The sequence below is a fragment of the Montipora capricornis genome, chromosome 3 (assembly GCF_036669925.1).
Source record: "Montipora capricornis isolate CH-2021 chromosome 3, ASM3666992v2, whole genome shotgun sequence".
Lineage (NCBI taxonomy): Eukaryota > Metazoa > Cnidaria > Anthozoa > Scleractinia > Acroporidae > Montipora > Montipora capricornis.
The window spans coordinates 49,819,113-49,837,942 of NC_090885.1; the positions used below are offsets into that span (position 1 = coordinate 49,819,113).

The 18,830-nt window shown below is 39.3% G+C and overlaps 1 protein-coding gene across 1 annotated transcript; it reads right to left on the reverse strand.

Annotated features, from left to right (window-relative positions):
* Positions 1 to 2,697: 2,697 nt before the first annotated feature.
* On the reverse strand, positions 2,698 to 3,660 carry LOC138040459 (substance-K receptor-like). Its single transcript, XM_068886186.1, has one exon. The coding sequence runs from the start codon at positions 3,658 to 3,660 to the stop codon at positions 2,698 to 2,700; it is 963 nt and encodes a 320-aa protein (XP_068742287.1).
* Between the last annotated feature and the right edge of the window lie 15,170 nt (positions 3,661 to 18,830).

Consider the following 18,830-nt stretch of genomic DNA (forward strand, 5'->3'; position numbering starts at 1 on the left):
TTCAGCGGTGTCCGTTTGAGAGCGCGCGGAAGCGAGACTTTCGGGTCACATCCGATTAGATTGAGAGAAGAGCATAAAGAGATTGAGCGCGTGAAATGCGAAAAAAATAAAGGTTTCCTATCCAGAAGAGGAGAAACTACAGTTGTTGAATGGAAGCTGCCCTCGATAGCTTCCCACATTTGGGGTTGTTACTTCGATTAACACTGCTGTTAGTTTTTCACACGCTTTCATTACGACATAAATTTCGAATTTTGTAGTTTCTTAGGTCTCATGTTTCTTGCGTGTTGTACTCAAATCATCATTTGTTTCCCTTTAAGAGTAACTTAATTATATCTAGCCCTCACAGCACAAGTCACTCCTTTTATTATCTGGAAAGGAAGAGATCATCTCACACGAATCAAAATTTAAGGAATCATTGGACATCTCGGAGATTAAAGTAAGTTGAAAATTGTCCAGTTTGGTGTACCTCGTTTGGTTAAAGTTTTTTATTCAATTTTCGTTTATCGCGTGATTAGCCTTAGATCAAAGTTTGGTAGGTTTCTGTTTATTGTATGTTCAAGCTATAATCCTGGACAAAATTGTTGACACTCTCTCTATTCGTCTCTCCATAGGAAAACAAATTTCTTTCAATGACATAAATCTGCCATTTACGAACCTCCCCCCCCCCCCCCCTCCCAAAGCAATGTGGTTTGATACCAACGTTATTTGCGCTTCTTGTAAACAACTTTGCTTTGGGTCTGGAAGGTGGAGGGGGTATTTTAGGCCTTTTATTGTAGTTATTGTCTAACGGTCTAAACTTGAGGTATGTCTCAACTACTTTTGTCCAAGGTTGTTGTTTGAACCACATACGAAGACGGAAGAATACACAAGAACACTCAGCCACAGGGAAGGAGGAATTCACGTTCATAAACTTCTATTTCCTGTTTTGAGTCGAAGAGTTCAAGTTTTTTATTGCTACAAGTTACAGGAAATTCCGAAATAAACTGTGCGTATTGAAGTATTAGTCTCTGTTCGATTACACTGTGGGTTGACTTGGCTCACGAATATAACACTACCTCGTCCCCTACAAACACATCCATATGCTATATTATGCCTTTCCATAGTGTTCACGATAAAAATAGGCCACACAAACCTCAAACTACTCCAAAAAAAAAGCAAAGAAAACAGTCGAGAATCAAGAAATCACACAGTCCTTCGATAAGAAATGCTAAATTCTTGTTTTGACCCGAAAGCCTCGTTTTCGCACCTTCTGAAACTAACACCGCTAAGACGCAAACTCTAGTTTGATTGGCCACTACACCTCACTGTGTAAATAGTTTATCCTGAAGTCAAAATAGATACGTTTCGTTTCTGAGGAAACGAAACAAAACTAAGTAGTGTTTCGTTTCCGGACTGAGAAGCTCTGGGTATGATGAGAAATATGCCGCATTCGAGCTCGATCCCCTGGCCTGCTTCTTCCATTGTACGAGTTTCCAGAAGTACCTGTTGGGTTCCTATTCTTTTTTCTTTGTTATTTTCGGATTGGCTCAGCCAGCATTACTCCTGGGAGAATCAAGTTTCCGCGCCTTCAATACCGCCCAACTCAGTGCCAACTGTTTTTGTGTAACATGCACTACAGGCAACCCAGTTTACGCCTACGGGGGTCGTCACGAAGGTTCGACTAGTGCAAAGGGTACTCAAGTTTTTTCCGATTACCTCCGAGTCAACATCGAAAAGGTACATCTCTTGATTATAGCTGAAAACAGTAGGTTCGCTCTTAGACTAAAAGGGACTCAACCTGATGTTTTTATGAGCATTAACTGTGCTCCTCCAGCTCGTCTCAGGTCGGCTGTGATTGTCAAATTGCGCTGGTGTCTCGATTTTCACTATTCCCAGTTGAGAACTTGCGGATCAAGGATGGCACAGTCGGTTAGTGTGCGGCCTTGGTGCAAGAGGTCCTCAGTTCGATTCTCAGATCTCACATCCCTTTTTCGACTTCTTTCCTGTCAGTGTTGCTCAAGTAGCTTTAAATACTCGTAAAACGGAGCACTGATGGAGAGGGGGAAGTAAAATGAGCGCACCGTCGGCCTCAGGTTTGTTAGTTGAATTACTAGAGAGATTAAGCACCGCGTATTTTTTTCCCGCGAACGGCAGGGAGGGTCACGTGACACGACATTTTCCTTGTTTGCCGTTTTCCTGCCGCCGTTTCTACTCGAGGAGGGCATTTTTCCCGTTTGTAGGGAACATCAAAACGTGAGTATTTGTAGCCCATTTTCACCGACTATTTCTCCATTTTGATGACATGCCTTTATAGCTAAGCTTCATTTATCATCCTACTTCTACATGAACTGCTTATAAAGCTAAAAGAGTTTCAAATTCAAGCGGAAAATACATAACTTCTCTGTATCCATTTTTTCTAATCGCAGTGAATGGCGACCGAGCACATTTGCCTTAGGAAAATTAAGAAATATAGGCCTGGCCTGTACTGAGCTGTAACTGTATTTCAGTTAATATTTTAAACAATAAGTTGAAAAAGTTTCTTTTTGAACGAACATTTAGTTAATACCGTGTCGTCGGAAAGCTTAAACAGACGAACATCGCGGGCGGAACGGCAAACAACAAACGGCTAGCCGACGTTCAGCGTTCGCCGTTTTCGCGGTGCTTAATCTAACTACTGTTACGGGTTATCGACGCTAAATATAGTTGCTTTACTTAATTTTACTTTCTGCTATTTCCAAAGTGATCACTGTTACCCAGGGCCTGAGGATCCAGAGATGCTGTCATGCGTGTTACACGATTCATCTGGAGAGACTGGCGTTGTGGCTCAGTTATCTTATGACACCTGATTAATATCAGCGCGGCATTCCGAAACTCTTGCATTCTTAAGGTATAAATTATAGGATTTACAAAGGAATTGGCGTAGAACAAGACATATACGGAATGCCGGATATTAGATGAGGCCTTTGTGGATAGTGTGTTGGATTCTCTTACACCAAGGACACTGTAGAAAAACCAGGGAAGAATGGAGAGTGTGCTGAGAGCAGTGACAACGAATATCGTGGCTGTTAATTTCCTGTCGGAGGCCCCTGCCCCAGATAGCTGTGGAGGGGCATTTCTTTTTACGTTAAAGAATATAATCATATAGGATACTATGAAGGTCGAAAGGACAATTATCACAAGTGAAAGCCGAATGAATTCGGCGGCATTTAAGTCAGTAAGAAATAGCACAGCCTTTGCGGACGCCAGGACAAGAGCTAATAGCCAAATGCAAACAGCGGTCTTTAAATAAATCCAGTTTGTCATTCGAGAGTGTCTGAAAGGAAATAAAGTTGCATGAAGGCGTTCCAACGACAGCAAGGCAAGATTAAGCAGGGAGCAATCTACAAAAACTTGTTCAAAGTACATGACTGTGAACTTTTTCCAACTGAATCCAGTTTCAGCTTCAAAGGTTAGCGTATGGTAAATATGCATGGGCCCTGACACAGCTCCCACCAGCAAATCAGCCACAGCCAGGTTTATGATCAGGTACGTAGTGCACTTGCGTAGATGGTGATTTCTTGCAAAGGTGATGACAGTGAAGCCGTTTATTAGAAATATGACGACAAATTCAGAGATGTAAACTGCAAGCCACGTCGTATTCAACCTTGTCGAAGGATCAATTGTTCTTGTTTCATTCGGCATTCTCAATCTAAGGCAGATTCAAATTGTCTGGCGTTGTCTCTTGTCTGTTCTAATAAATTGATAAATCAATAGATTAAAATTTGCTGATAAAGAAATCCTAGTCTCCCTTTTTTAGTGGGGGCCGAAAATTTCAATTGGTTTTATCGGTACAAGTGACTGGCGTATTTTAAGAACAGTTACTGCGACGGCAACGTTCCATCCAGTTTACGTCGTACAATGTGGATGAAATTAAAATAAATTGGTGCGAGTGGTTCCAGAGTAAAAATAGAGACTACAGGGTCCACATTTTTACGCTCACGTTGTCATTAAAAGCTCGATATTGGTGATTTCTTGTTGTTACGCAGTGTACCCCAAAAATATGTGCTAAAATGCGTGCTGCAAGTGCAACACGATTATTTTTTGTGGCGTTGCCGTTGACGTGGCAGGTGAAAATTTGCGCTTATCTACAAATCCAGGAAACTTGTTTTATTTTAGTTCATTTCTCGCGTGTTTTCTACAGGTATCCATGTAGCAAATAGCGATGTTTCTCGTGACCTCTACCATTGTCATTGACATGCCAACCAGAAGCTAATTGGCTGTTGAAACAACAACTTCTTTTGTTCCATGGTTGGCAAATTTGAATATCAAAAGAAATGTGACGTCAATGTTTGTAAAGAAGAAATATCACTATTGTCAAAATCGAGAGACACTGAGCTGGAATGTACGGTGGCCCACTAGGGACATGCTGCAAATTAAAGAGTTGCCGCTAATAAAGTAAAGTTGCTGCATATTAAAAAGGTGCTGCAAATATAATAAAGTTGCTGCAAATTAAAGTTTCTGCAAATTTAAAATAGTTGTTGCAAATTAAAACATCAACAGTACGAGCGCGCACTGAAGGAAGGACAGGTACAAAACACAGGTCACAGGTCCCAAGTCACAGGTCATTGTTTTATCAATACAAAAACAACCCTAACTGTTTACAAATGCTAACATTAGGCCTAATTACGCCTAAGGTTAGCTTTAATGGATGTTTAAGTACTTTCTGTATTGTTAAAACAATGACCTGTGACCCGTGTTTTGTACCTGCCCTTCCTTCAGTGCGCGCGCATACTTTTGATGTTTTAATTTGCAGCAACGTTCTTTTAATTGCAGCAACTCGTTTTGTAAATTTGCAGAAACTATTGTGAATTTGCTTGCGACATTTTTATTTTATTTGCAGCAACTGTTATTTGGAGCACCGTAGGAATGAGAGATATTGCATGGATTTATAACAAGCAATATTTTAAGGAGGCTCTGAATCGTCTCCATTCGTATGACTGTTCTGATTGCTTCAACTTTAAGTCTCTCACTGAAAGAGAAGTGAAATCTGTAATTATGGGCCTATCCTGCAATAAAGCAACTGGATATGATAAGATATCTGCAAGAATCTTAAAGGACAGCCGACCAGCCACTTCCACCATAATTACCAGATTGATTAACAGTTCATTTGAGATGAGTGTCTTCACAAAAGCATGGCAAACTGCAGAAGTTATCCCGATTCCCAAAGACAGAAATTCGGACGAGCCTTCTTGCAATCGACCAATTTCCTTGCTTCCTACCTTATCCAAGGTGTGTGAATGACCTGCTCATAAACAGTTTGTTGACTTTCTCTCCGTAAACAATAAAGTCTCCACTCACCAAAATGGCAATAGGAAACTACATTCCACAGAGACCGCCCTTTTCTACGTTACTGATGAACTTTTAAAGGTTAGGACGAGAAATCAATTTCTATACTGGTACTTTTAGACATGTCTAAAGCGTTCGATAGTTTAAATCATAATATTCTCCTAAGTAAGTTACGTAGATTAGGCCTTGCCTCACACAGTCTCTCATGGTTTTCTACTTATCTTTCTGATAGGACTCAAAGGGTGCGATATGGAGACGCCGTTTCTCAAATGTTGACTTTAACACATGGCGTTCCTCAGGGTTTTATTCTAGGCCCTGTACTTTTCACTACCTATATTGATGGGTTGATTAACTTAGTTACTCACAGTCAAGTCTCGTGTTATGTAGACGATAGCCAGTTGTTTTTAAAATTTCAAGTTTCGAATGTACACAATGCTATAGCTACAGTAAATGCTGACCTACAGGAAATTTGCAAATGGTGCGCGAGAAATTCATTGCTTTTAAATCCGGACAAAACCAAATTAATGGTTGTTGGCCTACCGCAACTTACTAAGCAGTTACCACCAATATATGTTTCTATTTTCGATAAAACTATATCACCAGTTCCCTTTGCTAGGGACCTTGGAGTATATTTAGATCAGCGTCTTTCATACGATACTCAAATTACTAAAACAGTTTCTAGTTGATTTAATCAGCTATTAGTACATATAAACAGAATTAAGCATGTTTTGGACAGACCAACACTTTTATTACTCATTAAAAGTTTTGTGTTCACTAAGCTCTTTTATTGCTCGTCGGTATGGGGAAACACTTCTAAGGCTAATATACATAAACTCCAACTGGTCCAAAACTTTGCTGCGAGAATTATTCGATCATATTAGCGAAGGTCTTAAGTCGCTAGGAATTCTCAAGGTAAAAGATAGACTAGATATCAATGATGCAGTGATGGTATTTAAATGCCTAAACAATCTCGCGCCCAAATATTTATGTGACCAACTACAAATGAGATCCTCTGTTTGTACCAGGGTAACGCGATCTGCAAACAACCTAAATATTCCTCGTTGTCGCCTAGCAACCGGACAGCGTCGCTTTGCATATAGAGGTGTAAAAATCTGGAATGGATTAAGTAACGACTTGAGGAACTTAACTTGTTTAAATGCATTCAAAAGGAATTTAGTTAGACAATATTTAAATAAATTATGTTAATATACTTGTTCTTAATTACTATATTTATCTTATTTATACTCTTAGAGAATATCAAAGTTAGTATGTTCATATATTTGTTCTGAATTATTGTTCTTTTTGTAGTATTGTACTGAAAAGCCCTTTTAGGGAGTTGCAATAAAACGTATGTATGTATGTATGTATGTATGTATGTATGTATGTATGTATGTATGTATGTATGTATGTATGTATGTATGTATGTATGTATGTATGTATGTATGTATCTGGTGGACACATTAGAATATATAATTAACCTGCATTGGCGTCGAAAGTCATTGTAACTAGAATGTCGTTTTAGTGGATCTTTGAGGAAAATATACCCTTATGGATCTCTACTTGAATTGGATAAACAACACAGGCGGGGAAAAACAAAATTTCTGGCCCGGGTTGCTCAAAGCACGGTTAGCGCTAACCAGCGTTAAATACCTTGGAAACCTGTAAGTTTTGATCCTTGTTAACCAACGGTTAGCGCTAACCAGGCTTCGAGCAACTGGCCCCTGGAATCGTAAAAGCGACGAGTAATGGTCTCCGACAACAATTGCATCTTTCTCCGTAGGATATCACAAAGTGAGCTTTATTTCCAATTTTATTTTACAAACTGTGCTGTTATGTACAACACCGAAACCAAATGGCAAATTCTGTATGGGTGTAAAAGGAATTGAACGCCTTGAAGGCATCACAGTGTTTACTGAAGTCGCATCTCAGTTATCTGGCAATTTACATTTAATTTGTACTCCACTCTGCACAGTTTTCAGGTAAAAAATAATAATTGAAAATGTGATAGTGAAGAATTATAGGAAAGAAAGCTTGTTGTCTATATTTTGTGCTTTGTTATTCACGGAAAAGGTTTTTCCGAAAAGGGTTTGATCTGAAGTTTATTTAATCACAGATTGTTTCTTGTTTGCACGCACGCAATTAAAATAGGAAGGGTTTTTTTTTTTGTTTGTTTCAATAAATTTTAAGCTGGAAAAGACTTTTGTGACATTTTTCGTCCAAATGAAGGGCCAAAAATAAAACTTTTTAACGACCTTTTTAAGTGGAATATTTTTTGTACTTTAATATTATCTGTCAAAAATTTGCATAATGAGCTTGAAATAAACACACTCAAGAAATTTAATTGCATTTACCTCTTCGTCGAGTTCTCGTTAACATTGTACTTTGTTCAGGCGATAAAAACAATTTATAATTTGACTAATTCTTGTTGGTCAAGAATTATTTAAAAGAAAGCTCGTTGTCCATTTTTTGCCTCATTATTGAAAAAAGTGGTTCTTCAGTGAAAGGATGGATCAACATTGCTCCACACAAGATTGCTTCCCGACCCAACAGATGAAATGAAAATATTCGGTGAAATATTAAAACAAAGTTAAAAAAGTAAAGACGGAAGTGTCTTAGCTAAAAAGTACGTTGTTAAACTCTGAAAGGGACGAACGATTAACATTCTTCCCTGTAGTTCATTCAATGTAAACAAGAACCTTGACACAAGGTGATCACGTGTACCCTTGTGGTTGCCTAGCACGTGGTCAATTTCTTCCTTTTGACATAACATCGTGACCTTCCCTTGATTCATAGAAGTCAGAGACGAGACTGCAGAAATTTTAGTGTCCCTTAGAAAATGGTGACCTTTTTATTGACTGCTTTGAGTTCGTTTCTTATGCCTCAGATACTGGAATAGTATTGACTTAACCTTTTATCGTTTCGTTTTGTTTGTAGCAAGCTCCAATTGCTTTTTGTCAATGCAAATATCAAAATAAACGATCTTTTTTACCCCACCGTATGTGGATTAAAAGCCATTTTTTAGTTGTATTTACGGGAGTAAAATTTGCTGTTTTTAATATTGCTGGTGTCTTTTTTTTCTGCTGGAACTTATTTTTGGGGATCAAGTACCATCCGCAAAATCCGCAAAAACTAAACCCCGCAAAATAAAAGTGCTAACCCGGTAACTCCCAGCTTTTGCGATACTATTTGCCGCAAACGTAAAACCCCAAAAAAATTGACCTGACATCAGATTAGTCTGAAAAGAAGAGGAATTATGAAGCGGAAACAACATGTTCAATCCTTCCTTAGTGTATGGCATAAACGTTTTCTTAGTGCAAACGTGCATGCATGACATGCAGAAAAGCGTCCGTCACAGCAATTTGCAGTTAGTTTTTTTACAGCCCATTTCACTTAAAGGGGATATGTCACGTTATTTTAGGGTGTTGCGGGGAAATCTTTAGTTAATCACGAGTTAACTCGAAAATGGTAATGAGGAATTCCTTTACCGATAAAATTATCGTTACATCACAAACTAAATGATTCTGAGAAAAAAGACGACCGTTATCCAGGCGATTTCTCATAATCTTGAGAAACTTTGTGCCGACCTTTCTCAAGATTACCTAAATGTAATGCACCTATCAATGTTCATCCGTGCTTCTCTTTCCTTTGGCAGAATTTCTTTTATGTTGTTATGGCAATGTTTCATTCTCCTTTTTGGGCATTTTACGAATCATGGAATTATATCATTTTGCGTGACATAGCTCCTTTAAAGAAGAAACGAGTGAGTTTCACTCAAGAGCATGTCTTTTTATCTTTGAACTGAATTTATTACCAAAGCTTAAAAGAATAAAAGACCTCAAAATGGGACAGGACATTACAAAATAATTAAACGTGTGAACGTGTGAGGCAAAGAGCCTTTGCTTGCTCGACGTCTGGGAGACCCTTCAAATGGTCTTAATTATCCCCCACTTGGAAAAATTAACTGGAACGCTGCAGTTCAATACCACCCAACTCAGTGTTTTCTGTTTTTGTGTAACACGTACCACAGGCAACCTAGTGTACGCTCACGGAGCGTCTAGTCTCACATGTGAATATCCTCACTGCATGCGGTAGAGGTATAATTTTTTTACATAAAGGAAAATCCAAGTATTTCATCAGTATGTATACAATAATGAGTCTTTTTACATATAAAATAGTTATATTGTTTTTCCTGGTGAAGACGAATGCTAAGTATATACCACACAAAATGAATAACTAACAGACCAAATACCGTTCATTACGTACTGACAAAATCAAATGATTCCGACCAAGGGAGCCTACTTTTGGCATCCATTTGGTCGGAGGTGGATAATATTCAGTTTCTAATCACCTTACAGTCAGCGGAGTAATAACGTACTACTGAAGTGTTGTATACACTAACAAAAGAAATAACGATTTTCTATTTTGTGAAGACCACTTGTGACGCGATGATTAACGCTACGAGGCTGGATGCGACAGATGTCTTGGATTATTTCGCTAAGGATATCTACTTCATTTCCGAAATCGGTAACACTTTGTCTAGTAAAGTTAAAAGCTGAAAGCGATAAAAGTTATGAACAAATAAATTAAAATCTTTTTTTGTTGAGCGCGTTTTAAGGCTTTCGATCAGAGCTGGCTCTTTCCACCTGCCTCGTGCTGAACAACTCTCTGTCCTTTCCCCAGATCAGAGCTCAAAAGTAGAATCCTCTTATTATTTTTTGACATCATAGAGAATAGCATATAAAATATGAACATCTTGATACTCGTTTGGAAACTCTTATGTCCGATAAGGTTATTTCTTTTATCGAAACGTTGTCACTACACCATGTTTATCTTTCCTTCTTTTTTTTCGGTGACCGGCATTTTATGGATTAAATTTAAGCCAAATCGTCTCTAAATTTTGGATGCACGGGCCCACCAAGTTGAAGTCACAGGCCCTTTATCTCAAACAAAAAATTATTTTATCCAGGATATACAGACGAAAAATACAATCAACTTACTGGTCGTTTTCTTGACTGCAAATTTGCACCGTGAAAAGCTTATCCTTTTTTTTTACGAGAATGTGATTGTAAATTTGCATGAAATGACAATCACTTTTCCTTTACAAATTAGTTGGCTCGTCTAATTTTCTGCCCTTTCATTTAAGTTTACTTCGGACCTTATAAGTTAAATATAATGGAAAAAACCCCACCACAAACTGTCTGTCATTCATCTCTCTGTATTCAGGAAGACTTGAAATGTGGACAAACGTTTACAACTCAGTTGGTCGACTGTGTCTTCCTTTTACTTTAATTTTGAGCCTTGTATTTATAATAATTTCTTTTTCATAAAAGAAAAAGAGAAGAAAGAAAGTAACTTCATTTACGTGTCAAGTCTTGTAGTGCTGGAGTACTACTTGGGGACAGTGTAAACTGAACTCAACAAATTAACGTAAATTGTGGCTTCCCCGTTCGCACACCTGGCGTCGGGAGGAGTTTCAAGAAATCCAGACGTCGTTGTTATTCGCAAGATAATTAACAACTATTCACCGAAGTGGAGGTAGCTAGCCACCGACACTGAGGTGAATAGTTGTTTTAGTATATACTAAAACAGTGAGATAATATACAGCACAAAAATTAATTTGGATGTTTTCTTCACTTGTCACGAATGCAAATCGGGGCGCCTTTTTTTCCGAGTTGCTCGGAGGTAAATAGCACAGGATATACGGAGTTTGACGAGCCAATCAGCGCCTGCGTTCAATGCTAGCCACTGTTTTAGTATATACTAATCGTTGTCATTCGCAAGATAAAAAAAAAGGTTATTCCAGAGCTTGAGATAACAACTTAGTGCCGCTTAACGGCGGCTCGAACACTACATAGGATACATCACACATGTGAAGTGTAAAACAACATGGCGAGAAGCACTGCTCCCGGGCGCGGTTACTTAGCGAGTTGGTGAAAACCGCAGACACCTATTTTATTACTGCGGTACTGCAGTAAGAAATCAAATCAAATTAAATTTTTGTTTTTGAGGAGAGGAGCTAACCCGGACGTTAATAGTCACAGACCAATTTCCCTTCTCAGCATCTCGGGAAAGATCTTAGAAGATATTGTCTCTGACACGTTGAACAACCACCTAGAGACACAAGGTCTATTAATTCACAAGCAGTAGGGATTCCGAAAGAATTACTCTACTGAAAGCATTTTACTCCACCTAACAGAAATACTGAAAAGTGGTCTGGACAATGGTCTGCAAGTAGGCGTGCTTTTCATTGATTTTCGGAAGGCGTTTGACTCTGGGAAACATACTACCTTACTTAAAAAGTTAAAAGGCATTGGTATCTCGGACAACTTGTATTCTTGGCTTGCTGATTACTCGTCTATGCGGACACAATTTGTTCAAATTTCAGTTTCGGGATATTAGTCAGAGACCAAAGGTGTCAGGTTTGGTGTACCCTAGGGCTGAATATTAGGGTCAAAATTATTTTTGAATATTTGTAAATGATCTTTCAGAAGCAATAACAAGCGGTGAGTTGTTTTTGTTCACCGATGATACAACTATCTTTTATTATATTGGCTAGAACATTGATAACACTGAGAAAGCTTGAGCAAGGACGACGACGACGGCTACGAGAACTCCACATAACAATAGGTTTAATGAACAAAAACAATAGCTCTGCACGCCTCCCACGTGCGTTTTTCCATTTTGATACACTTCTTTCCCGTTCTCGTCTTGACAACGACGTGAAATGATGAAATTTGATAGGGACTTTACGATCTACGACGCAGTCGTCAATGAGAACGCCACGAAACAAGATCATTGGTTAAAAGAGGAAAAAAAATCATGCTGCACGTGCGGTACTCTGCACAACAACGAGGTGAAATCACCGAATTTGAGGCTTTGACGACAACACGAGCGCACAAATGTGGATCTATAATTCTCTATTTTTATTCCGAAACCGCTCGTACCAATATATTTTTAGGATACTTGGGGGTTTGGGTGGAAGGGTAAAAAGAGGGTGGGGGGGCTCAAGGCTGTTTTAGATTGGCTAGAATGGGAGGCTAATATTTTGAAAACAATTAATTAATGGTAACTAGCTACTTATTCAGCAGAAATTTACATCGCGATACGCTGATTTTGTGACTTATTAGGCTGCCTGATAGGGTAAGCAATGGCATTTCAATGATTTACATGGTAATTTCGTCTTTGCTGATACGACATTCACCAGGTGTATTTTTCGGCATTGGCTAGTCATATCTATATGATGCAAGTACGAAAAAATACGGAAATAAAATCATAAGTGGAAAAATGGGGGAGGGCGGGAGGGTTCATCAATTAAGAGGGGGGGCTGCTTGCCATTTTTAGACCTGACATCGCGCAGAATTCTATTGTCTTCCGTGACATTTACTTTCAGTGCGAAATATGTGACAAGTCCGGTATAAAGAAGCACGCATTCAGCACTGGTGGGATATGATCGGTCAATTGATTTAGCTTTGGGAATACTAGAGTCCCTTCGCCGAATTCCGCAAGTGTCAATCAAACGTTAAGATGAGCAGAATAAATTTTCAAGGTGCGGAAAGTGAACAATAACTCTAAAGATTAAAGAGCGGACTGTTCGCTTCATTGAAAGTGACATGGCAAACAATTATTTTTGTTGATATGAGTTTATTTGGTTCAACAGACCATCAGAATAGAAGTGTTTTAGAGAAAACCGTGGAAAGTTTTGGTTACGCGGGCTTACCTATGCTTGCTTATTCCTCATGCTTTATCCGCTACCCGCTACCCAGAAAAATCTTGAAATAAACCAGGTCAACCAGCGCAATGTGTAAATATCCGATCGATGTTATTTTTTTTTGAAAACAGACTTGTAGAGCGAGTTCACGAAGCATTTTCCCGTTCATTGCCGGTTGTCTACACAGCCTCATCAAAGAAAAAGCCTCTTTCATTTTATCTTTTGTCCGTGATTTGCTAGTGTCCCAGTGGGAAAGTCTTTTGCTTGTTGAAAATAATTCGTCAATTTTCGATCCGTTCGAATGGAATAAAATATATAAAAAGATCACTAACACCTAAACCCATTCAGTTGCTTAAAACTACCTTCAACAGCAATGTTGAAACGAGCGAGACATTGACCCTCCATTTTCACAGCTATTACTGATTTCATGATTAAATGAGGCGAAACATTGCCATTGTTCATTGAGTCGGAGCTTAGAGTCATTAATATGCACGCGCGAGGTTCAAAATGAATCAATTCAACTCCCAAAGGCCCTTAGGACGGCGAGGAGTCAAAGAGAGAAAATGTATGTTTCAGAAATGCTGGATTTGATACTACTTCTAGACATCGGATTCCCTTTAATTATATGTTGCATGAGCCCTTTATACTTTTTAAGAAAACATATCCATATGCAACCCAACGTGTTGACATCTTCATTTAGACGAAATTCAGTCTCAAAGTTATCATACAGCTATTTCCAATACTCAAATTTACCCAAAATAGGTGAAGTTGAACACAAAATTGATACAGGTTAACGAGATGGTACCGAGTCAAAAATGGTTGTTATTTTATTATGAGAATTTCTTCTTTAAAAGCCATATGCAACCCTTTCATATTTTATATAGTGAAGCTGTAACAAAGTAAACGCAGGGGGACCTTTCCCTGTTGCGGCCATTTTTCTTTATTGTCTCATGTCATTTGTCGTCTCGGCCTTTCAAATTTGGCGCCATTGCACCCGTGAATATCCCGGATGTGTCATACAATTCTGCGTGATGAGGAGGAAAGGCCTGGCAAAAATTTTCATCTATCAAAATATTTTTCCCTTCCCCCCTCTACATAAATAATGTCCGGGCCCTAACCACAAGAAGCTTACGATAGTGAAAAGTTATGTTTTGAGGTGACGTTTTCGTCGACGTCGCCGTCGTAGATCGTTAACTCTCTGGTGTCGTGTGGAGGACGCAAGCGCCTGACCATGAATTTCAAAATAGAAAATATCCTGCAAAGGTTGGTCAAAACAACGTGAACATACTAGGCGTTGTTGCAATATTTCGACTGGCCAACACCAGCCTTCTTCAGGTTTATTGAATGGATAAATGCTAGTAACAAGACCTTTATATTTACCGGAAATGACATAAAAAGGCTGCGTCATGTGTTATAAAAACGGAAATGCATAAAAAAGAGGAGAGAGAATAATACATGATAACAAGATGAAAGAAACAAAAGAAAACTAAAAGGTAGCTAAACTAAATTACATTTTATCTCTTCTGTTAAGGCCTGCAGGCTCCAGTGTTTTTCCTCTGTGTATGAGGAATGCCTCACGAGCCTTTCTGATGGAGTCACGAGTAGTGTGCAGTTGTCCGAGCGGTATAAGGATCATGTGATCCTCCGCGTGACAACTGGTCAGGAAGTGTCGTGAAACCGCAGTGGGGGTATAACTACAAAAGGGGTTTATAATAGGTCGCCTATGTTCATTAAAGCGGTCTTTAAGACGACGTTTGGTCTCTCCGATGTACTGAAGATTACATTTAGTGCACTGAATCATGTAAATTACATTAGGGGTTTCACAAGTAATATGTGATTTGATTTTAAAGGTTTGTCCAGTACTATAAAAGGTATATAGATTACGGCCATCCTCAATAAAAGGACAGGCGGTGCAACTAGTTTTATTGCACCGGAACGAGCCGGATGGAGACCCAGATTGGTCGGTGTTAGTAGGTTCCGGCAATTTAGCTCTAACTAGAATGTCACTAATGTTTTTACAACGCCTGTAGGCTACTAAAAGGAGATTAGTAAAAACATTTTTACAGCGACCAGATGAATAAAGCACGTTAGAGTGTTTGTGAATTATACGGGATATGTTAGGTAAAGCGGGGTTATAGGTAATGACGAATGGAACAGTATCTGTCTGTTGTTTAGGTTTGGGTTTAAGAGCGTCGTTCCGGGAAATGTCAGAAGCATGTCGTATCTGGGTTTTAAGGAAATTAAGTTCGTAACCTCGGTTGACGAGGTAGTCCATAAGTTCTTTACAGCGTTGTTTGTAAGTGTCATTGTCGGAGCATATGCGTCGAAGGCGAAGTGCAAGGCTATATGGAATGGAACGTTTAGTGTGGGTGGGGTGGCATGAGGAGATGAATAAATATTGATGTTTGTCAGTGGGTTTAGTGTAAAGGTCGGTTTCTATGAGACCATCCTTGAGTGAGACCATCACATCAAGGAATGAAATATTTGTGAGGGAATGTGAACAAGTGAATTTAATGGTGGGATGAAGGTTATTGAGACAGTCGACAAATACTTTCAGTTTATCTGAACCTTCAGTCCAAATAACGAAAATATCGTCCAGAAATCTGAGCCATGTATGAGGTAGATACAGTGCGTTAGTGAGCGCGTCCTGTTCGAATTTGGCAAGAAAAAAGTTGGCAAATGAAGGAACCATTTTGGTGCCCATAGCAGTACCGTGTTTTTGTAGGTAGTGTTTGTTGTTAAATGTGAAATTGTTCATGTTGAGGATGATCTCTATGAGGTCGCAAAGAGTTTCCGTGGGGATGTCCTTATCGTTGCGTTTGCGAAGGAAAAAGCGGCAAGCCTCAATACCTTCACTGTGAGGGATGTTGGTATAAAGAGAAGTGACGTCAAGCGTGACAAGTATGGCATTGTCGGGAAGTGTGTTGATTGTGTTCAAGTTGGCAAGTTTGTTAAGGAAATCAGTAGTGTCTTTAACGTAAGACGGAACAGTGTGAACTAATGGTTTTAGGTAGTAGTCAACAAACTGAGAGATACGTTCTGTGGGGTGGTTGTTAGAAGAAACTATGGGTCGTCCAGGATTGTTTACTTTGTGGATTTTGGGGAGTATGTAGAAGCGTCCAGGTCTGGGGTCGTTTTGTACAAGGTACTGTTTTGTTTTTACGTCAATAAGTTTGTTGTTGAAGATGTGTTTAACGTATTCAGCAACTCTTTTTTGTATCATGGCAGTCTTGTCCTTTCCTTGTTGTTCGTAGAAGGTTGGGTTATTCAATTGTCGGTTGCATTCGTTTATGTACCAGGATCTGTCCATTATCACAGTCGCCGATCCTTTATCGGCCGACTTGATGATAATGTCGTGTCTTTGTTTAAGTTGACGTAATGCGTTACGTTCTGTCTTAGGGAGATTGTCACATACGCGGTTGGGTTTGGAGGTCAACAAGTCACGTTTTACAGCATTAGTGCATCGTCTCTGTTAGTCGGGGGTGTCCAAACACTTTTAGGGTCGAAGGGGTTAGGTTCGTCGCTGGATACGTTATCATGAAAAAATTCTGTAATGCGTAAGCGACGGGCGAATTCGTCAAAGTCTGCATTAACTTCAGACCAGTTGATTTGTCGTGGAGTGGGGCAAAAAGTAAGACCTCTTGCTAGAAGTTGCGTTTCGTCGTGCGTGAGTGTGACGTTAGATAAGTTAACAACGGGAGATGGGTCAAGAGGTGTGTTAGTGTTAGGAGTGGGTAGTCGTTTAGTATTTTTTCGTCGCCTACGTGGTCGTATGTTATCATGGTTTTGAAGAGAGGATGGCGTCGGGTGGTTTGTAGAATTTATTTGTGACTGATTGTGAGTTGAGTGGCTCAGGTTAGTGGGGTTATACTGGCGTGTAAAATGGTTTTTACGGAGTCGACGGTTAAAAAGTACTGATTCTAAAGAATGGGCCATAGAGGCTAACTTATCATTATAATAATTAAAAGATTCTTTATTACGTCAACTTAAACAAAGACACGACATTATCATCAAGTCGGCCGATAAAGGATCGGCGACTGTGATAATGGACAGATCCTGGTACATAAACGAATGCAACCGACAATTGAATAACCCAACCTTCTACGAACAACAAGGAAAGGACAAGACTGCCATGATACAAAAAAAAATGGTGAATAAGTTAAACGCATGTTCAACAACAAACTTATTGACGTAAAAACAAAACAGTACCTTGTACAAAGCGACCCCAGACCTGGACGCTTTTACATACTCCCCAAAATCTTCAAAGTAAACAATCCTGGACGACCCATAGTTTCTTCTAACAACCACCCCACAGAACGTATCTCTCAGTTTGTTGACTACTACCTAAAACCATTAGTTCACACTGTTCCGTCTTACGTTAAAGACACTACTGATTTCCTTAACAAACTTGCCAACTTGAACACAATCAACACACTTCCCGACAATGCCATACTTGTCACGCTTGACGTCACTTCTCTTTATACCAACATCCCTCACAGTGAAGGTATTGAGGCTTGCCGCTTTTTCCTTCGCAAACGCAACGATAAGGACATCCCCACGGAAACTCTTTGCGACCTCATAGAGATCATCCTCAACATGAACAATTTCACATTTAACAACAAACACTACCTACAAAAACACGGTACTGCTATGGGCACCAAAATGGCTCCTTCATACGTATATAGCGACTATGTGGCAACCCCTAAGCCTAAGGATTTATAACCACTGGATTTAAGGATTTACAACACCTGAACGTATGGATTGATAATCCCCGGACGTAAACACTTTTAAGCCCTGCACGAACGTTAGGATTTATAACCCCTGAACGTAAGGATTTATAACCTCCGGACCTCCTGCATCCCCTGAATGTAAAACCCTTGAATGTAAGACGTTTTCTACTCCTGAATGTGAGACGTTTTCAACCACTGAATGTAGGACGTTTTCTACCCCCGGATGGAAGACGTTATAAACCCCTGAATTTAAGGTATTTTCAACCCCTGAATGTAAGACTTTTAAAACCCCTGAATGTAAGACTTTTAAACCCCTGAATGTAGGGCACTTTCAACCCCTGGATGTACGACGTTATAAACCCCTGAATGTAAGACTTTCAAAACCCCTGAATGTAAGACGTTATAAACCCTGAATGTAAAGACGTTATAAACCCCTGAATGTAAGATTATGCCCAAGAATTTAAGACGGTATAAACCCCTGAATGTAAGACGTTGTAAACCCCTGAATGAAAGACACTTTCATGTAAGAAATTTAATACCCCTGAATGTAAAGACGGTATAAACCCCTGAATGTAAGACTTTCAAAACCCCTGAATGTAAGACGCTATAAACCCCTGTATGTAATATCTGCATATCTGTTACCTGAAGAAAAAGAAAAGAAAGAAAAAAATAGAAGACTTTAGTCTACTATAATTGCTGACTATCCTTTTAGCAGCAAAGCAAGACTGTTCCTGTTCTTAAAATACCACTAAAACAAGGACAGCATTAATGTCAGTATCAACATATTAATTCTTGCAAATAAGATATATACCATTACATATCCTTTATTAACGGGTTTCGACAACAGTGAACGTTAACAGTGAATTTTAGAGGGTCCTTTAAGGGGTAGGGTCATTGAGCGGCAAACGTACCGGGGGTCAGTGTTTTCAAAAGTCGAAACCCCTTAACAGCGCCTAATGCTTGCTGCTATTTGGCGTTAGACCACCAACCTTCACGGCAATAAAGCCCTTGTTTTCTGGTGATTTTACTAAACGGTGAATGACAGGAAAATGCCGCGTTCATAGCTCGTTTTCCTGTTTTTGAAAACG

What these genes read in the sequence shown, in the direction of transcription:
- LOC138040459 (XM_068886186.1), bottom strand. Translation starts at nt 3,660, where the DNA reads ATGCCGAATGAAACAAGAACAATTGATCCTTCGACAAGGTTGAATACG.